The sequence below is a fragment of the Betta splendens genome, chromosome 2 (genome assembly GCF_900634795.4).
Source record: "Betta splendens chromosome 2, fBetSpl5.4, whole genome shotgun sequence".
NCBI classification, from domain to species: Eukaryota; Metazoa; Chordata; class Actinopteri; order Anabantiformes; family Osphronemidae; genus Betta; species Betta splendens.
The window spans coordinates 12,794,160-12,815,060 of NC_040882.2; the positions used below are offsets into that span (position 1 = coordinate 12,794,160).

The following is a 20,901-nucleotide window of genomic DNA, read 5'->3' on the forward strand; positions in this document are numbered from 1 at the left end:
CTCGTGACGTCACTGTTTGTGCGACTCAGTGCGGCATGGTGTTTACCTACTAGACTGGCCTTTCGTGTGACATAAAAGCTTATACCGATCTAGTACCTGTATGAAATTTTGCCGATATGGATGTAACCGAGGAGAACGACGACACTGGAATCGAGGTTATTCTACCAGAGGACGGTAACACAGCGCCAAGCTGTCTACACGGTAGGAATGAGACGTACGGCAGCACCGAACTGCGTCAGGAAGCCACACGTCTCATTGTTGTTGTAGTTTTTTATATATGTGTGCAAATTGAACCATAGAATTATGAACATCACAGTAACAGATATAATGCTGTTACCAATTCGGCATGTGGGCACAGCACAATATATATAAGTAAAAACATAAACACACACACTTGTTTCAGCATTGTTGCATTGGTCGCGTTAAGGATAATAAATTAAAATGATGTATAAACTGACAATTATTTCCACTTTACTGTCCGCGAAGCTCTGTATAAAGACCAGTCCCGCTCGTGTTACCAGGTCCAACATTACTGTTCGAGAAAAGAGGCAAAGCAGGAGACAGAGGCAGGAGATTTTATGCCTGCTCAGCCTGCAGAGACAGAAAAGACTGCAGCTTTTTCCAGTGGGAAGATGAAAAGGTACAGTAAGTTATATGCATCACACTTGAATAACAATATGCATGTTTTTGTATTTGGCAACTGAATTTACTCGTTGAAGGTTTCAGAGGCTCGACTGCTGGACAGAGAAGCACAGAACCAGAGAAAGAAACCACCGTTTAGCCACCAGGAGTACTGTACCAGGTAGTAGTTCTAATACACAATACTTGAGTACAGTTAAGTATAAACAGACGGCATATTGCGGTATTTAAAACACCAAAATGACCTAATTCAGAGCTCTCGTGTGACAAAATGAAGGTTCAGGAGGTTCGCCCCCCTCCCACTGGACGACAAGAAATTCTGTCAGGATTGTCAGATCCTGCTCCTGCCAGAGGAGCATGGCGCCCACTCCTCTCACAGAGTCGCTGCTGTCACCGCCGCCCAGCTGAGGCGGCCCAGTGTGCTGCTGCGTCCTCTGGACAACAAGAAGAGCAACGCCCAGTACCTGTTCACCGACCGCAGCTCGCACTTTCTGCTTGACACCGTAGCTGCTCTGGGATACGGGAAGGTGCTGTGTGTGGGTACACCCAGGTGAGACGGGTACAGAGTTGGACGACGCTCAGCTTGTCTTATTTGCTACTGCAGGATAGATTTTTTCTCCATAGCAATAATAACATTAGAGAAAATATACAATATATTTTTATTTTATTATTTTTTCTAATTTGTCTTTTTGCACTGTATACATACTAAATAATTGTATTGAAGTTTTTCATCTGTAGTGATCATAGGTTTTTGTAACAGACTCGTGGAGCTCATCAAGTTGCGCAACCTGGAGCAAAAGCACAAACCGATCAAGTGTCTACTGCTGGACATTGACTTCAGGTGAGCCTGTCCTATGTCATTTAACACAGTGTTTACATGCTATACATACACAGTAAATTGTAACTGATCTGAAACCACAACTAAACTCAACCTACCATAATCCTAAGCATTATTCAATGTTAAAATAAAAAAAGTGAATCCTAGATATCCATGTCATAAGGATCTGCATCGCATCTTTGTACACAGGTTATGGCTAAAAAGTAATACTGTGCTTGTGTAGAATATGTGGCGCAGCTTGCCGTGTGTGAAGCAGCCTGTAAACACAGTACTGTGTCTAGGTCATTCGTGTTCTCAGGTACACAACCTTCCACCCCAGTAAAGAACACACACACTGTCATGAGAAAGACATCAGATGGATTCCACATTACTGCATCACAGGGCGTTAAAGTGGCAAAGCTCCAGGTGGTTTGGCCACACCTGGTTCTCCGACGGCCTCAGGAAGCGAACAGCTGGGTACAAGGGCTCGGTAAACTGGTGATGAGCCCTGTCGAACACCGCGGTAATGGCTGATGAGAACCTCTGCAGAACAGTCATGGTGTCTGCGTCGTAAAAAAACAGCTGGCTCTCGTCATAATTCACCCACACTCCCACTTTCCTGAGCAAAGTTTGTCCGACCCCGTGACACACCACGTGCCGGTCGTTGTGCCAGGCCCACAGGTTCCTGTTACGCAGCTCCACGCACCACGAGTTCCTGTTCCGGCCCAGTTTGGCACCCTTGTCCCGGCTCTTTCTATGCAGGCTGGCGTAGGTCACGCCCACGGCCCAGGCCGAGCAGCAGCGCACGTCCACCTCCCAGTAGCTGGTGCCGGCTTTCACAGGAGACGCGCCCAGAGCACAGCACACCTTGTCAAACTGGAGAGGATGATCCAGAGCTGAGCGGGCGGTGCCCGAGTAGGTCAAGGCCCGCCCCTCTGATGTCACTGTGATGTGACTGTGGCAGGTGTGTCTGTCCATCACCACAGGGGAGAAATCTGAACAGAAACCGAATCATTAGCATATTGTAAAGTCTAATGGTTATTTCACTGATGGTGTGGACATCATCCCTTCAGTACCTAACAGAAGAGTCTTCCTCTGCAGTTGGGCTTTCAGGCTCTTAGAAATGGAGGATAAAGTTTTAAGAAGTCTCTCAAATCTCTCTTCATTCAACCTGATATCTTTTTCAGAGGCGTCTGGTCTCTTGGGGCTGGAGGCGTGATTACAGATATGGTGAGACAGAAAGCTGTATATCATTAGACAGAAACCTTATGTTTTACTGTATCACACTTTACCTTAGACTCTCAGTGTGACCCTGGAGGAGACACAAACAGAGACCTTTTGAATTAAAGCACTAAGGCAGCGTCATCTCTGTTGTTTTTAATGTGATACTAAACGTGACTCAAACCTTCCCATCTCCCTCTGCGGCACAGCTGCTGCTCAGTGCTCTCTGGGTGCTGCTGATGCTTTTGCCGACTTTGTCCTGGTGTTGTTTCCAGTTTCTCAAAACCTGGTCCAGTCTGGTTCTGGTCCGTTTGAGGTCCAGGTCCAGCGATTCCATGATGGCCTGCTCGTCCTTCTTCAGGACCGCCCTCATGTTCTCAAAGCAGTCGTGAACCTGGTGCTTCATCATATCAGTTCTTCTCTATAAGGAACATGGAGAACGCATTAGTCACCAGATGATTTGATGTCATCAGCCCTGGTTTAGTCTTATTTAAGTATCGGTGGTTCCTAATCACATGCTTACGCAGAGATCGGCTTTGCGCTTCTTTAGAGACTGGATGTGGGCCTCAGTCTTGGATTTCTCTGCCTGTAGCTCCTCCAAACATCTAGACAGCTGCTCCTGTAGGTCACAGTTACAGCCCAGTAAACTGGCCACATTTTCTTTGGAGTAAATACATATAGTTTTTATATGTGATGACCTGAGCGATGTCATGAATAAGGATGAGGACCAAGAACTGGTGCCACCTCCAGGTGTGTTTACCTTCGAGGGCTGTGCAGCTTTAGCCACCTTCCTCTGTAGCTTTGGTGATCGTGGGAAAGGCTGAGCAACACCACCGCTGTTGAAGTCCAGCGCAAAGCTCTGTCCGTCCTGCTGTACACCATGGATGCCTGCAGATGGCAGCGTGAGACCACTCAGCGCGGCCTGGCCGTCACCAACAGACTGGGACGACTTCTCTGCCATGTCTTACAGGACAAACGCAAGAAGGAGCGAACGTCACACGTGTGCCTGTAACAAGCCACAGTTAAAAAGCTAGTAAAGGTTCTCCAGGTGCTTTGAATCTCTGTGAAACACATCTTTTGTGAGTTTATTTGCAGAGCACTTCACTACTAAACCTATCACAGCGTCCTGTTTGTTTAGCATTTAAACATTTCCTTATTCTACACGTGCAGGGTTCTGTTTAGGTGTTTGGTGATTGCACACTGACCTGTGGAAAAGCAGCATATCCATCCACTAAATCTACGCCTTGAACATGGTGAAATCATTTTTTTAGTTTTTCTTACCTGAGATCTGTCCTTCTGTCGCCCTTTCCGTCGTTTTAGTGAAGAATGTGCAACGTGGGTGTGTTCATGTGTTACATGCTGCAGCCTGTAGCTCACACTCGCACCTTATCGCCAGTAGGATACACACCCCAGGATTCGTTGGAACCTGCACTTGGTTGTCAGCCTGAGCAGAGCATGTGATTCTGTTTCAGGTACGCTCAGTTCTACAGCCAGGAGGAGTTTTGCCACTACAACATGTTCAACCATCACTTCTTTGGTGGAGAGGTAGGGCTCTGTCAAATTCCAGCCACTGGATTCTGTGGAAACAGGCTCACATAACAAAGCTTTGTGTGCTGTCAGGCCTCCAGGTCCGCTCTGTGTTCTTTCCTCACGGAGACCGATGGGGAGAAGGTGGTGATGGTGGCTGACCCTCCCTTTGGGGGTCTGGTGAAACCTCTGGCCCACAGTTTCTCACTGATCTCACAGACGTGGAGGAAGCTGCAGAGCTCTGGTCAGTGTCACTGCAGCCTCTTTATTTTTTATATATGATTGTAGTTTAATGTAGTTCTGACAGAAATAACAGGAATTTCTTGAATGTTACATTAACAGCATCATAAATGGAAAAATAGGAACTGAGACATGGGCTCAAATTAGAACAGAGCTCTACTGACAAAATGTCAACCACAATAAAGTTAAATGAAATTAAACCAACTTAAACAAGCTGCTTTAAAGTAGAGCCAAATGAAATGGTGTTTACCTGAAATGCAATGTGTTCAGCTTCCAGTGAATGTTTCAGAATTGTGAATTGTGCAGTGTTTCTACTAACGTATTTCTGTTTGTGTGAGTAGACAGCAAAAGCGCCAACATGCCCATGATGTGGATCTTTCCGTATTTCTTTGAGCCCCGCATCCTGGCGTGTCTCCCCTCGTTCTCAATGCTGGACTACCAGGTGTAGTAGCCTTTACAGAAAATAATAGTACAGCTACATGTAGATTAGATTTAGTCTGTGAGGACTATAAACCATCAAGTCAATGCTTGGTTTTGTTTCTGATCAGGTGGACTATGACAACCATCCTCTGTATAAACACGGGAAGACGGGCAGGAAACAGTCTCCAGTCAGACTGTTCACCAACATTTGTCCCAGAGATGTTGTTCTTCCTGAAGAGGAGGGCTACAGGTATATTATTGTATATAAACTACCAGGTGGTGTCTTACTATACTGTGTCAAGAGATGATGAAAACTTGGTATCCGCCCACTAGATTTTGCTCTGTGTGTGAGAGATACGTCTGCTCCCTCAACAAACACTGTGCTAAATGCAACGCCTGCCCGTCCAAGGTGCAAACACTGAATCTATACATACTTCATAAAACTGCTAAAGGCTCAACATGGTGACTACCGTAGTTCTTTTCTGTGCACGTCTCCAGGACGGTCGTGAATGGAAGCACTGCCCAACATGTCAGAAATGTGTGAAGCCATGTAAGTAAATGTATACGTAATCAGATGCAGTAATAAGGAAAACGTTGATAGACACGTCGGTTCAACAGACAGCCTTCACATCAGTGCTTAAGCTTCTTTCTTCTATTAACACATGTCTTTACATTTTTCCCTCCCAGCTTGGAGGCACTGCCAGTCCTGCGGGCGCTGTGCTCTCCCAGACCACCCGTGCGGACGCAGTGAAGGAAAAGAAGGCTGCTTTAACTGCGGCAGCACGAAGCACCGGCACAAATCCTGCCCTCTCAAAGACGCACACAGGATCAGCAGGTGAGACGGGAGCTTTTCTATGTAGCGAGGTTCAATAGTCACACGTCTTAACATGTATCTATCTATGTGCTTCCCCTCCAGTCACAAGTCCAGTGCCAAGAGAGCAAGGAAAAATGCATCCCATCATCCTCCTCTGAAGCCTGACGCTAAGAGGAAGTCTGGAGCCGCTCACAGAGCAAAGAAGAGGGCTGCTCAGTTTGTGTGACCTCAGGAATTGTGCAGTGCAGTTGTAAAATAAAATTACACAATAGGAAATAAAATGAGCACTTTATGCAATGGAACACATTTTTGGAGGTAGCAGCAGTGTACTTGTACTTGAGTCAGTGTCTAAATATATAAAACCTGTAAACACAAAGTAATAAGCATCCATCCATCCATCCATCCATCCATCCATCCATCCATCCATCCATCCATCCATCCATCCATCCATCCATCCATCCATCCATCCATCCATCCACCAGCAGCCAGCTTGACCGGCGCTAGTCTGACAGTTGAAGCAATTTGCAGTACAAACGGTAAAATAAAACACACACACATACAGTGGCACACAGTACAAGGGGAAACCTTGCTGGAATTTTTTCTTGGGTAGTTAAGGACAGATAGATAAGGACGGAGAGCAGACAGTGAGACTGTAAGGTGTGTGTGTGTGGGGGGGGGGGGTATCTGAATCAGTGTAGTGGAGTGTTGTTATATAAGTATGAGATGTTTACAGGTCAGTCCAACAGTTGTCCTTGAAGGGAGTCACAAGGGAGGGGTGAGGGAGAAGGGACAGAGTAATACACAGCCAATTTTATTACATTTTAACAATCCATGACAAATTTGTCTAGATCAATACTCCAATCGGTCAGAACTCAGGGCTTCATCGCCTCTTGTGGGACCATGGGTCACCCGTGACATCTCCTCAAGCCTGTCAGACAAGGCTGTCACCATATTCACCAAGTGTTCAGTCTGTCTGCAGATGTTATCCCTCAGTCCCTTGTCTTCCTCCGAACGAGCTGAGATGTTAATTATCAGTCCCTCAATCCGGGTCATCCTCTGATGCAAATCATCCGAACGAGCTGAGATGTTAATTATCAGTCCTTCAATCCGGGCCGTCCTCTGGTATAATTCCGTCAGCCGAGTAACCATGGCCCCCGTCGGCGTTTGCAGCTCCACGGCCGGTGGACATGCCAATGAGCCGGCCGCAGATTTTCCAATCTTTCCAATCTTCCGATAAAGCAGGGCACCACCAAAGCCAATCATGAGTAGCCCTGTTATCAAAGTCCAAAATATGAATAGATCCTCTGCATCCTCGATTGACAGAGGCTCCAGACACACGGGGCACCAGGAATCCCACGCGTCCTGCACGTAGCCGGAGACAAAAGTCCCCAAGGGGCAGAGTGGTTCTCCTGGAGATTCTTTCCTTTGTGAAAACATTTTGTCCAATGCGCTGAGTGACCAGTTGATTAGCTCCATGTTCAAAAATGTTATTCCAGAATAGCAGATCAGGGTGCTCAGAAAAAGATAAGACAAGGACACTGCAAGCAAAAGCAGAGTGGGAGCAGAGAGAAAACACATCTGCACTCCTCGAGAGGCGGAAGTAGAAGAAGATTGACCGTAGATTGAGAGCTTCGCCTTTCGGCTCAGCTCCCTCTTCACCATGACAGATCACCTACCGTATTACTGGAGCACTGATCCAACTGTCAATCTCCCCGTCCTTTCTTCCCTCACTCGTGAACAAGACCCCAAGATGCTTAAACTCCTCCACTTGGGGCAGGAGCTCTCCTCCAACCTTGATAGAGAAAACCACGAGAACCATGGCCTCAGACTTAGAAGAACTGATTCTCATTCCAGTCACTTCAACTCAGCTGCAAACCGCCCCAGCGCACGCTGGAGGTCCGGCCGCCAACAGGACAACGTCATCTGCAAAAAGCAGAGACGCAATCCTGTGGGCCCTGAACCAGACCCCTTCCGGTCCTTGGCTGCGCCTAGAAATTCTGTCCATATAAATAATGAACACCACAGAGGAGCTTGCAAACTACCTCGGTGACCTCAGCCTGGGTGATAGGCTGATGGGTGAAGTCCACCTCTGAGGCCCCTGCCTCTGCTTCCTCAGCAGAAGGTGTGTCGGGGGGATTGAGCAAATCCTCAAAGTACTCCTTCTGCTCACCGATAACATCCTCAGTCGACCACTGCTTCCCCCTCCTGAGGCGTTGAACTGTTTGCCAGAATCTCGCCACCATAGCCTCCACAAAGTCCTCCCAAGCCAGAGTTTTTGCCTGTATAACAGCACGGGCAGCAGCACGCTTGGCCTGCTGGTACCCATCAGCTGCCTCAGGAGTCCCACGGGTCATCCAGACCTGATAGGACTCCTCCTTCAGCTCGATGGCATCCCTTACAGTACCTCTGGCGTCCACCACCGGGTTCAAGGATTACCACCACGACAGGCACCGGAGATCCTGCGTCCACAGCTCCAAAGGCCGCGTTGACAATGGAGGCGGAGAACATGGTCCACTCACACTCTATGTCCCCATTTCTTTTGTTTTTTCATGCAATGGACTAATAAAAGAGACAATGGAAAGAGGACTTTCATTTGCTGTAATGGTACAAATGTAAAAGTTGTAACGTCCTTGTTGTCTTTTAGAGTAAAATGTGCAATAGCCGGGGGTGTCGTCTTGAAGCTGAGTTTGTGTTTGGTGGTGATCTGTATGAAACGTGTTTGAACTACAGGTCATGTCTTGTTCCTCGGTGTTCTACAGTACTTGTGAGATGTGCAGGAGCCAGGTCATGTATTCAATGCGTTTAAGCAATTAATAAATACTGTAATAATATAACTAGTTGTAGTGTTGCCAAACTAAATAAATAACATACCATTGAGTCATGGCCGTAACTCCCTTCTTTTACATGTTTACAGTATTCCCATGAGATTCCAAGGAACAATGTTGTTGATAAAATCTGTTCCTGAGAAAGAACCTATTGACGTTTTAGCCAGAAAGACGAGTTACTCACCCTCCATTAGGAAGTATAAAAGAGGCCATTTCCCTTCGGGTGTAGGGTCTGAAGATTTGACAGGTGAGACGCAAGGTAGGAAAAAATTTGTCACTTTAAATTTGGCTTTATTTGAATTCTGATTAGCAATATCTCAGCTGGTGGACACATTCATTCATTAAAGAAGTGTTTTGTTTTCCCTTCATGGCACCAAAGAAGAAAAAGTGAAGTAAAATGGATCAGTTATGTGAGTATTCTGTTATTGTGAAGCACAATATTAATGTTATAATATTAATGCAGTGTTTAACAAATGTTTCACTATGATTATTGCTGCTGGACAAATGACGCTTGAACACTTGTTGGTTTCACAGTTTGCATGGCTGTGCTGCTGGTCACACTGGCACTGGGCCACTGCCACAGTGCTACCAAAAACCTCAAACAGATCTTGGCTGATTGTCTGCATGACACAGACTACGATACCTTGCTCTACACAGCAAAGCATGGCCTCCCTCGCATCACTAAGCCTCATCATGTTGTGATTGTTGGAGCTGGCATGGCTGGACTGACGGCTGCCAAACTGCTACAGGACGCAGGACACCAGGTACCTGAGACTGACAGAGTGCTGCTACAGTACATGTTCTGTCCATCGTGTACTTGATGAATGTGTTTGTAAAAGGTGACCGTTGTGGAGGCCAGCGGTCGCGTGGGAGGACGGGTGGAGACACACAGGAATGAAGAAGAGGGTTGGTATGCTGAGCTGGGGGCCATGAGGTTCCCAGAGTTCCACAAGTAAGTAGAGGAACTGGAGTCTTGGTTCCTCCCACACTGGGCCAGTACAGACACTACGTTATGTCCTCCACAGTCTCACCTACCGTCCTCTGTCCACAGGATCCTTCACTACTTTGCTGATCACCTGCACGTCCAAATGAACGACTTTATCATGGTTGACAACAACACCTTTGTCCTGGTTAATGGACAGAAGGTTAAAACACAGACAGCGGTTTCAAACCCTGACATCCTTAAGTACAATGTACGATCCGACGAAAAGGGAAAACCGCTGAAATCCTGCTGAAACACGCCCTGGGAAAGGTACAGTTCCTCACTGTCGCTTCTGGTGCCTCAGATCAGGCTTTTGTTCAATAAGCAGGCAAACTGTCCCAACTGCTGCTTGTTCTAGTAAAGCAGCTTTATCCATTATAGTCTTTATATCACTTTCTCCTCGGCATAAAAGCAAAAATTAATATTTATAAGTGTTCATAAGTTTAAGTGTTCATTTTCCTGTGTTGCAGGTGCGAGATGAAGTGAAAATTTTTGGCTGCTTGCCTGCACTGCGAAAATATAGCCGTTATTCTGTGAAGGTGCTGCGATTTCTTACAGATCATAAGGAATCATGTGACTCACCTTTGTCTTAGTGCAGATAACGTATCATATATTCCATTTATCACCAACAGGACTTTCTGAAAGAAGAAACGTGTTTGAGCCCTGAAGCAGTGAGGATGATTGGAGACCTGCTGAATGAGCAGAGCCTCATGTACACGGCGCTGAGTGAGATGCTCTATTACCAGGCTGACATCAGTGACGCCGTGAAGTGAGGCCCAGTTTGTTATTCCCAACAAACATCAACTGTTCTCATATTAAAGTATTTCAGTGGAGACACTTTGAATGTAGATTAGATTACATTAGTTTCAAGGTTGTCATTATGGAAGGTCCACTTACAAAGTTCATGAAATGCATTAGCATCTAACCACAAGTCCATGAATTGCCTATTTACAAATAGATAACAAGGTAAAACAAACATACATAAATGTACTGTACTGTACATTCATGTACAGAGTAGTGTGTATGTACAATATGTACAGTAGTGCAAACATGTGCAAAGGTAACAGTGTGTACTGCAGGTGAGGTCTGAGAGGGGTCTATGATGATGCTCCCCATCCTTTGTGTACAGCGTTTGCTAAAGAGGTTCTTCAGTGAGGGGAGTTGGGTTCCAGCAATAATAGTTGATTGACTGAATGATTCAATATGGACCTCACATATACATTAAATGGTCAGATGTAATGCTTGAACGTGTTAGCATGTGCTAATTTTGTCAACACTAGTCCCTAGTTTTCACCCTTAATGGTCCTCAGGAAAAAACAGATGCTGTTGTTCCTTCCTGTTCAGGAGTTCAGAGACCATGTGAGTTCCTTAGAGATGTGGACTCTGGGGATCATGAAGCTGGGTACCAGTTCACCAGCAGCTTGGTTGATGTGAATGGGAGCAGGGGTGTGACCAGGTCGTCTGAAATCCACAAAGGTTTTCTTGGTGTTGAGTTCCAGGTTATTGTCATGGGTAAATGGAGAGCATAGATGACAAGACACATCCCTGTGGAACCCCAGTGCTGAGGGTAAGACTAGAGGAGGTGGTGCTGTGCAGTCCGACGGACTGTGGTCTGTTTGAGGATGCCCAAATTAGACAGAAACGTGCTGATGACTGCTGCTTCAGTTTCAGGAGCGGCTCGTGGTGTTAAAAGCTGGGCTGACATCAACAAGCAATATTTAACATGTTTGTTAGGTGTTCTGTGATGACAGAAATGAGTCTGACTGAACGAAAATTGTCAGGTTCTGTTGCAGGAAAGTGCTTCGGCACTGGAACAAAGGTAGCAGACTTGAAACGAGTGGGGACAGTTGCCTTGGCTAAGGACTGGTTAAAGCTGTCTGTGCAGAACTCAGTCAGCTGATCCACACCTTTCTGAGAGCTTGACCAGGGATGTCATGAAGTACTGGCTTGAGCATGGTGTCAGTGTTCCCTTTCTTAAAGTGAGCGTAGTAGAGGTTGCAGCAAAATCACTAATCCTTCAGGCAAATCTTTGAAAACGTCCTTAAGCTTTTTAATTCAGCTCAATGACAAAGATATAAATGCTACTTAAGGAATGGTTACATTATACACATACACATTTGGTCTGAATTGAAAGACCCAGCGACCAGGTGACATACTGTATGAAATCTTACAATAACCTGCCACATGTAAAAGATGTGACTAAACACAGGTATTACAGCTGCATACGCTTTTTTTTACTCTGTGTTGTTTGAAAAACTTGCAATGTCCGTCCTTTTTTTTAGACATAGACATAATTCTAAACCGCAGCATTTCCAGCTCAGGTCCATGATGACTGTGCAGGACGTAACTTTGACTTTGTCTAATTTGATGCAAGATACGAACAGTGACATTTTTGGTTGCATCTGTTTTTGTGTAGGTATAAGGAAGTTACTGGTGGCTCTGACCTTCTCCCCCAGGCTTTTCTTGAGGTTCTAAATGTCCCCATTCTCCTCAACTCGACAGTCAAACGTATCACTCAGGGACAAAATGGCGTGACTGTTACATATCACTCAGAGTCTTCTCTTCATCAACTTGATGCTGACGCTGTCCTGGTCACCACCACCGCCAAAGCATCACAGTTTATCGAATTTGATCCACCACTATCTGGTAAGAAGCAACAGGCTCTGAGGGGGGTCCACTATGACAGCTCCACCAAAGTCATCCTCACCTTCAGAGAGAAGTTCTGGGAAGATGATGGCATTCGAGGTGGAAAGAGCATCACAGACGGACCTTCTCGCTTTATCTACTACCCCAGTCACAGTTTCCCCAAAAATCCAAGCATTGGCGTCCTCCTGGCCTCCTACACCTGGTCAGATGAGTCGCTTCTTCTCAATGGTGCCAGTGATGACAGCCTGAAAGAGTTGGCTCTGAGAGACTTGGCCAAGATCCATGGTGAGCAGGTTAGGAGACTCTGTACCGGAGTCATCGTGAAGAGATGGAGCTCGGATCCGTATTCCCTCGGTGCTTTCGCTCTCTTCACCCCGTACCAGTATCTAGAGTACGCCAGCGAGCTGTTCCGCCCTGAGGGCCACGTGCACTTTGCTGGGGAGCACACAGCCTTCCCTCATGCCTGGATCGAAGCAGCCATGAAATCTGCCATCAGGGCTGCGACCAACATTAGCAAAGCAGCACATTCACATTCAGGACGAGATGAGCTCTAGAGCTGAGAGACGAGTCCTAAATAAATACCATCTCGTCTAACCTTGTCAGAGCTGAATGCTGCTGTAGACGCTCCTGTCATAAATCATACCATTGCATTTGTTAAAATAAGTCATACAAGCAGCGAACACCCACACAAATGAGCATACAAACATTTTTTCAAACATCAAAGGTGCCACTCACCACTATCTTCATTTACTTAATGGTAATTGCTTTATGCTGCTTTCTACCTTTGTACATAAACAGTTTGTTTAGAAGTAAAAAACAGGTAATCACTTACTCTTTACCCCTTTACAGAGACACACATGGATGGTGTTCTCTTAAAAATAAAAATGTGCATTATCCCTTGTAGATGACAGAAGTAAGACTAAGTAGTTTACTTGGATACAACTGTATGCATCTGAAGTCTTCTTCTGCAAATCACATTACTGTACACACACATATGTATTCTTATACTGGAGCTTCTGTGTTAATGATGACTTTCTTCAAGGTGAATGGTGACCTTCAGTTTCATCTTAAAATGGACTTTTATGGTTTTGGTGACATGTAAATGTTTAGCTTTAAATCCTGCTTAATAATGCTGCCGAATAAAAACATACCACAGCAACAAAGTCAATGCATATTTATTACAGAGTTCATGAATATGAGACAGCCCCTTTTTATTTACCCACATTGTTGTAGTTGCAGTGCTTTTATTCTGTTCTCTTATTTGTTTAGTTTTATTATTTGTAGTCAGGCAACAATTAGTTAATTGTTCAACTAGTTGAACAAAAATCCTTACTAGTTAACTTAAGGGAGCCAAGACGTGCAGTAATAAACTTAAAAGGAAAAAACACACTTGTTAACTAGTTGAAGCTATGTAGACCATACTTGTTAACCAGTCAGTGTCAAAAGATTACACAAGTAAACTAGTAGAAAACAAAGGAATACTAGTTAACCAGTTCAAGATATTTGTAATCTTACAACTAGAGTGAAAGCCTAAGCATAGACTAGTTAACAAGTAGAGGATAAATCTTTTGAAGAATAGTACAGATAGTATAGAATTTCTCTGTCATTATGTCTAACAATAAATTAAATTATACTGTATTATACTGTATTATAGTATATTATATTGTATTTTTATATGTTAATTGAAAATTAAATTTAAATTTCTCTTAAAATTGTTAATACAATGATAACATTAATTCATTACTGTGCTTAGTCATTATTAACGAAAATGGAGAGTTGGAGAACATTGGTGATTTAATATGTTTTATTTTACTGTGTTAAAAAAGTGTCCTGTTTTGCTTTTCTATTGATGAGGCCATTACAGGTTACATCTTTGCTGCGGCTGGGAATTCTTCCTGTAGAACCAGTAGGTACCCAGTATATTCCCCTTAATTGATATCACACACACACCCCTACACTGGTCTCACTCTTATCTCTCAGCATGCACTCAGTTCATCCATCTCATATACACATTCTTCTAACATTCTATGTCGAAGACAATGACATACAAGTGGAGAGCACATGACTCAGATGAAGGTCATTAGTTTATTGCAGGCAGTGCAGTTTTTGAACCACAGCAAAGCATTAAACCAGTGGAACAAAATATTAGTATTTATTTTTAGAAACAGATAAAAATAAAGGTAAAACTGGATGGTTGCTGGTACATACAGTAGTCTTACTCCACTACAGTACATGTAGAAATGTTGTTAACATTTTGTTATTTTCTATCATTATAGCTTCAGAGTTTGAACTAGTTTCTTTTAAATCAAATGCATGATAGAAGCAGCTGTTGTCATGAAGTACCTGTTTGAAGTTTTTGAAGTGAAACAACCAGAACAGTGACGACCACGAAAAGTAAAACAGTCAGACCACCGAGGATCAAGCTCATCACATACTATATGTTGTTTTATCAGTTTTATTACACAGTGAATTTCCTCACTGCCTGTTGACAAAATGAAGATACAAAAATGAACCAGTCTTGTCTTGGTTGATAATGAATTCTATATAGTATTTAATACAATTATCAACTATTCTAACAGACAAATAAGAAGAACAGATAAACAGGAACAGAGTTGAAGACCCAAGGTCGGCCAGTACTGAAACAAAAGATTTAATCAGAGGACCCAAAATGGAAAAAGGCTAAACCAAAAACACTCCTTCAAAAGAAACCTAACTCAGATCAGGAGGGAAAAACACTAGGAACACGAAAGTACAAAAGGAAGCATGGCCAAAGGCACATGCGTGGTAACATTGACAGACTAGCGAAGGTCGAGTGAATGAGGTGGGGCATATGAGCAGAACAGAAGGGAAGGCACAGGAAAGTGGAATGAGTCAATCAGTCCAGGTTGCAGGCGGCAGAGGGGAAGATCAGGGAGGAGGTGTGGCCAGAGTCAAGGGCAGGAACAGAGTGGAACAAAAGGCAGGGATGGGCTGAGGACCGTAAAATTTTAAATGTGTAACATAATAAGTGCTTTTGCCGCTGTTGAAAAATTCACAGAAATAGATTCCGGAATCAGAAAAATCTACATTTTTGATAGTGAGATACACTACTGGTGTTGTCTTTCCTTTCAAACTCTTCATTTTTAAATCCATTACAAAATTCAGCTTCCCCTTTAGACGTAGGTTGTTGATGAGTCTGGACCAGGTCATCACAGTGTTATTAGTCTGGCCCGGTACAGATGCTCAATGGACAGAAGCTCAGTCCCAATGATCTTTTCTGCTGACCAGACCACACAGGTGTCTTCCCTGGAGGTGCCGGTGGTTCCCGGAGGAGCACGTTTGCTCCCGCCGCTGGTGGTCCAAGGGAGGCCGCGCTGACTTCCGTCTCCCCCCAGAGCTCTGAGCTTGTTTGTGGGCACCAAGTGTGCGCATTCCGGTTCAGCGGCTGCTTGACCCCATACTCCCCCTGAGAGGATGATTTGGATCTTATTCCACTCCCTCAGGTCATGGTCTTATGTTTGGACTCATTTGTTTTGTGCAGTCTTGATTTTGTTTTCTGGCCTTGTAGCTGTCCTTGCACCTTCTGATGTTATACTTTAGGTCCCTCTGCCCTCTCTTCAGTTCCTCCTTGTCCCTTGAGAGAAAGGCAATATTCTTCTCATTTAGAAGAGCTTTCAGCTCAGGAGTGACTCACGGCTTGTTGTTGAAGAAACACCACACTGTCTTTTTTGGCACAATGTTTTCCACACAGAAATGTATGTAGTAAGTGATGCAGTGTGTGATGCTGTCAATGTCCTCCCCATGTGGACGTTTTAGTTTGTGGTGTTGAAACAGTCCTTCAGTTGCTCTGTGTGCTTCTCAGTCCAGGTCTTCACTGTTTGTACCTGTGGTGTCTGCTCTTTCACCACTGGAGTGTAAACAGGAGAGAGGTGAACCAGGTTGTGGTTGTGAGAGTCCTAAAGGGGGGAGTGGGGTGGAGGTATATGCGTTTTTGATATTAGCGTATAAGAGGTCCAGAGTTTTATTGTTCCTTGTGTAGCAATTTATCACCAGTGCCAGAAGGTGTTGCTCCTTCCTGCACTGTGGATGTAACAGTCTGGTGCTGAAGGAGCTGCTCAGAGCCTCTACAGTGGTGCAGGGGGTGGAGGGGTTCTCCATGATGGATGTTAGTTTACCAGCATCCTTCTGTCCATTACCTCCATATTAACGTATATTTAGAGTTTACATACTGGGTATGTAAAGGTACACAAGGACAAGGTGGTGGAGAGGAGGGTTCGGTTGCTTTGTTATCAGCATGCGCTCACACGCGACAGTGGAGTCGGTCGATGAAGGGATGTAAGCGTTGACTACCAGCACATGGGAGGACTCCTGTGGGAGGTAGTACAGCTGAATGCAGACAGCCACCAGTTCAATTTATGGCCAGCTGAACTTCCTGAGTTGTTTCAGGACAGTGTCTGTATGTGGGGGGACAACTTCAGATCCTGGGAGATTGTGGATCCTCGGAACCTGAATGAGTTCACAGTAGGGCCAACTAGACACCGGAACCTCGCCTTCAGGATGCCTATGGTCATCGCCACCTTGGCCCGTGTTCTGCAGTAGGCCTGGTTGAAGGGTAGGGTGTCATCATAAAGGGCAGACAAGGGAACTCTCTGTCCCCCAGCAAGTAGCCATTATAGTGGCCTGTAATGATTGAAATGTGTAAAACAATAAAACAATACAGTAAAAACAAGAACTTGTGTAAATTACAACATCCCCTGTTGAAACGTGTAGCATAGTGATGACTCCCTGAAAACTCTGGAATCATGCACTGACACTAGTCATTTGGCTTCAACATTAGTTATGAGATGGGTTGCATCACATATTACCTAGTTAGTGGAAACAGTAATGAGTTTAATGGTTTTTAAATGGTTTTTAAAACTGAAAGATTCTGAACAGGAAATAATAGTTACCTGCACATTGATACTGTGAAATTACTCCCTATTAACATAGTCTCCCTCATTGACTGGAGGAGCTTTAATAGGGGTGCCATCGATGCACCAAATCACATTTGGAAACCCTGAAGAGGAAAGTAATACAGAAAGTGTGCGTGCAGTACGTCTGAGGTGTACGTATTAAAATATGTGTCATAGATTATCATAGAGAGGACAAACCTGCTTCTTTAATGACACGCAGAGGTTTGTGGCCAGGGAACTGTACAAAAGTGTGCAGGAACCATTTTAGTGCTTGACATACGGTGAGAAGGGCTCGACATATCGTTGCCTTTCTTACTTGCTCTGCATCATTTAAATTATACAAACATGTCCTGATGCAAAAAAAGGAGGTAACACTGTCACAGCAAGAAGGTTCTGGGTTCGATTCCCAGCATCGGACAGGGTGCCGTAGTGGCTTTAGGTTCGGGATATGTGTTTGACACAGCTGGAGTTCAGTGGTTGAGTCTACTGTAATACATGCAGTGCACAACAAAGCATTAGGCAGAGCAGTGGAACAAAATATATGGTAGTATTTATTTTAGACACAGATAAACAGGTAAAACTAGATGCGTGCTGGGTTGATTGGTCACTCTAGATTGCCCGTAGGGTGAGTAGTTGTTTGTCTGTGTGTTGCCCTGGTGACCTGTCTCAGCCCCCACGTACAAGACAAGCGGAATAGAAGATGGATAATGTATCATAGTGGAGATGAATGGAGCTGCTGCTGCTGTTGTAGTTATGTTGCTGTGTTGTGTTAAACATGTTCTGGCTGCAGCAGAGTCAACGTTTTCATGAGCTGCCTCAGACATGTTTCACAGGTTTTATAAATGTGTTTACACCATGTAGAGAAGAAATAGAGATAGTGAATCATCACACTTCTGCTTTCCACTGCTCTGTAGGCTTCAACCACAAACATACCGTATTTTATAAAGAGATCCACAAAGCAGCGATTCTATGAAGTCAGTTTAGGGTCACATTCAATTTGTGCATGTGTAACAATGCATGGATTTGGTTACATTTTAATGTGACCCTGTGTGTGTGTGTGTGTGTGTGTGTGTGTGTTATCCAATTTTGTGCTTTCTACTTTGAGCTAAGCTAGTTATTTGTCTCTAAATATGTTCCCTCAAAGTCTCCCAGCCTACGTGACAACACAGCTGGCATCAAAGCTGATGTGACGTAGGCTGGTCAGTCCTTCCTTCATCAGAGCTCTAAAACAGCAGGCTGCAGGGAAATGTCACAGGCCCACACCACATTGCCTGCCTAATTACTGTGTGTGTGTGTGTGTGTGTGTGTGTGTGTGTGTGTGTGTGTGTGTGTGTGTGTGTGTGTGTGTGTGTGTGTGTGTGTGTGTGTGTGTGTGTGTGACTGACAAAGAAATGCTTCTGTGTGTGAGTTGCGTCTTCAATCATCATGTGTCATTAATGTTTTTTTTACAAAGACAACAAATCTGACCGAGCTGAAGAAAGTTAAGTAATCTGCCAACATGACAATATATTATCACATATCTATAAGTGCCATATGTTTTCTGGTATGTTCTCAACTATAGCCTCGATTAAATCTTCTAAGTCTTTTAAAAATTGTTTCCACACTCATCAAACAGCAGCTATCACCCCAAATATAAAACAAACTGCTGTTATGACGTGTCTTCCACCCCACCAGGGGGCGTCTTTTTGCTTTTGTGTCTCCTTGGTTTGTTGTTTGTGACATCATTTCCTGTAATTAGTTTATTGGGTTCCCATGTATTAGTTTGTACTTAAAGCCATAGTTTGTGCACTGTCTTTGTCAGTTCCTTGGATGTTCACTGGTTTGTTTTTGTGCTTTGTGTTTCTGTCCTGCAATAAGGTTTGTCTGGTCCATGTTTGTCTGGTCCATGTGCCCTTGTGTGGTTTCATGTTTAAGGTTTTGGATTATTAAGTTATTTCCCTGCTTGCAGTGACTTTTAGTCATCTACTAATCTGTGTATTAGTGTGTTTCTACTTTTGTCATTCTCCACATGCAGCATATTGAGTTTGTATTTCCCTTTGTGTTACTTAATGAGTATTAGTTTCTCTATGGGTATTTGGGTTGATTGGTCACTCTACATTGCCCTACTTAACACAAAATTGCCTGTATGAAGGTGTCCAGACTGGTTTCTGTTTCTGCCTTACAGAAATGGTCTTTAGTAAAATAACAAATGACCTCCTCATAACAGCTGACTCTGGTTTAGTCTACATTCTTATTCTACTTGATCTGAGCCTTTGATAAAATTACTCATGACATTCTTCTCAATAGATTCTCCTCTATTGGTACCACTCACACACCACTACTCTGGTCTCATTCTTATCTCTCATCCTGCACTCAGCTGATCTATCTCAAACTCTACACATTCTAACCATCCCTTTTCACTAAAGGACCCTTGGTCCCCTTGACACTCTGCTCTACCTACCCATCAAACAAACTAGGCCCCTAGTGCTGGTGTCTACATGAAGGTGTTCTCTAAGGATATGTGTTTATGACTAACACAGTGCCATACAACTGGAGAGAACATGACACAGCTGGAGGTTTAGTGGTTGAGTCTAATACAGGCAGTGCAGTTTTCTAACCACAACAGAGCATTAGACAGACCAGTGGAACAAAATACATTACTATTTATTTTAGACACAAATAAACACTTAAAACTAGATGGGTGCTGGTTCATGGTTATTCCTACTCTAGTACATGTAGAAATGTTGTAAATACTCATGTTTATTTTCTATCGTTACATCAACAAATACAGAATAAAATATGATACTAGGTTTGTTTTGACAAAAAAATCATAGATTGTGATGAGCATTAGTCACAGTTTATTTGCAGCTTGTTATAAATCAGTCCTCAGTTTGCTCTGACCTGTGTTTGTTGCTTCTTCAGTCTATCTAGTAGCAGAATACACAACGTTCGGCTCCACTTCTCTTCGCCTTTCCTTTTGACGGAAATTCACTGCTGCGTAGTTCAGTTCATCAGAGGCTGGATTCTGTAGAAAGGAGTAATTAGTCACTGATCTCACCAAGTGGAAGCATGAACCAATGACAGGACACGTGGTTAAATAAATGGAGTAAATTAAAGACCAGATCACCTCCTGATGATGTGTTTTCTGTTTTTCATTCACAGCTAAAAACAAAACATTATTGACATAATATTAGATACAACAAAAAAAAATAAACCAAATGTTTGAGAGGAGCAGCTGTTGTCATGAAGTACCTGCTTGAAGTTTCCTGAGTGAAACAACCAGACCAGTAGCGACCACGAGAAGAAAAACAGTCAGACCACCGAGGATCAAGCTCATCACATATGTTGTTTTATTACACTCTGCTAGATTAAATAAACACGTTTTAACTACATTCATCTGTAAACGTACAAATCTACACGAAAACTGAAAACTTAAAGACAGTCTTACTTTTAGATTTTACCAAGTCGTCCTGAGTTTCCCCACTGCCTGTTGAAGAAACATTATTGATTCACTGTCTTGTTTGATAATAAATTTAAATATTTTTAGTACAATTATTAGCTATTCTAAATAAGAAGAACAGAGAAGTTAGTGTCATATTCTTACCGGTTACGTTTAAATGTATCACATAGTAAACGTTGTGTCCTCTGTTGAAAAATTCACAGAAATAGATTCCAGAGTCGGATAAATTAACATTTTTGATAATGAGAAACACTCCAGTTATATTGACTCCCCCTTGAAAGGTTCCATTATTGAATCCATCACAGAACTGAGCTACTTCAGTAGGTCTGGAAATAAGACAGATGCAGCTGGCTGTGGTCTTATTGATCAGTCTGGACCAGGTCGTCACAGTGTTAGGAGT

At 43.8% G+C, this 20,901-nt stretch overlaps 3 protein-coding genes and 1 pseudogene across 5 annotated transcripts in view; 3 read left to right on the forward strand and 1 right to left on the reverse strand.

The window, feature by feature from the left end:
- zcchc4 (zinc finger, CCHC domain containing 4) lies at nt 1-5,984 on the forward strand. The gene is made up of 13 exons (XM_029142762.3): nt 1-201; nt 522-640; nt 720-802; nt 917-1,189; nt 1,400-1,480; nt 4,150-4,222; nt 4,298-4,448; nt 4,786-4,886; nt 4,993-5,114; nt 5,198-5,273; nt 5,363-5,414; nt 5,552-5,699; nt 5,781-5,984. The coding sequence occupies exons 1-13, from the start codon at nt 117-119 to the stop codon at nt 5,902-5,904; spliced, it is 1,488 nt and encodes a 495-aa protein (XP_028998595.1). The 5' UTR covers nt 1-116; the 3' UTR covers nt 5,905-5,984.
- The window catches only part of LOC129603091 (uncharacterized), a 506,300-nt gene that overhangs the window by 390,072 nt on the left and 95,327 nt on the right, over nt 1-20,901 (forward strand). The window lies entirely within an intron of this gene.
- Nucleotides 1,285-4,111, reverse strand: si:dkey-219e21.4 (zinc-binding protein A33). 3 transcript variants are annotated; one of them, XM_055502820.1, is made up of 7 exons: nt 3,959-4,111; nt 3,438-3,683; nt 3,201-3,296; nt 2,862-3,098; nt 2,749-2,768; nt 2,533-2,663; nt 1,285-2,451 (listed from the first exon to the last, which is right to left on the reverse strand). In XM_055502820.1, exons 2-7 carry the CDS (start codon nt 3,636-3,638, stop codon nt 1,853-1,855), a joined length of 1,284 nt encoding a protein of 427 aa, XP_055358795.1. In that variant the 5' UTR covers nt 3,639-3,683; nt 3,959-4,111; the 3' UTR covers nt 1,285-1,852. The 3 variants fall into 3 exon arrangements, with proteins under 3 accessions (XP_055358795.1, XP_028998597.1, XP_028998596.1); XM_029142764.3 differs by having other exon boundaries at nt 3,201-3,683; XM_029142763.3 differs by having other exon boundaries at nt 3,201-3,640; nt 3,959-4,096.
- On the forward strand, nt 7,441-13,294 carry LOC114847226 (L-amino-acid oxidase-like; annotated as a pseudogene).

What these genes read in the sequence shown, in the direction of transcription:
- zcchc4 (XM_029142762.3), top strand. Translation starts at nt 117, where the DNA reads ATGGATGTAACCGAGGAGAACGACGACACTGGAATCGAGGTTATTCTA. An exon ending in CTGTGTGTGGGTACACCCAG is followed by an intron (nt 1,190 to 1,399) that starts GTGAGACGGGTA and finishes TTTTTGTAACAG; the next exon opens with ACTCGTGGAGCTCATCAAGT. An exon ending in GAGGAAGCTGCAGAGCTCTG is followed by an intron (nt 4,449 to 4,785) that starts GTCAGTGTCACT and finishes TTGTGTGAGTAG; the next exon opens with ACAGCAAAAGCGCCAACATG.
- si:dkey-219e21.4 (XM_029142764.3), bottom strand. Translation starts at nt 3,638, where the DNA reads ATGGCAGAGAAGTCGTCCCAGTCTGTTGGTGACGGCCAGGCCGCGCTG. An exon ending in CCGCAGAGGGAGATGGGAAG is followed by an intron (nt 2,769 to 2,861) that starts GTTTGAGTCACG and finishes TGTCTCCTCCAG; the next exon opens with GGTCACACTGAGAGTCTAAG. An exon ending in GGTCACACTGAGAGTCTAAG is followed by an intron (nt 2,664 to 2,748) that starts GTAAAGTGTGAT and finishes TCACGCCTCCAG; the next exon opens with CCCCAAGAGACCAGACGCCT.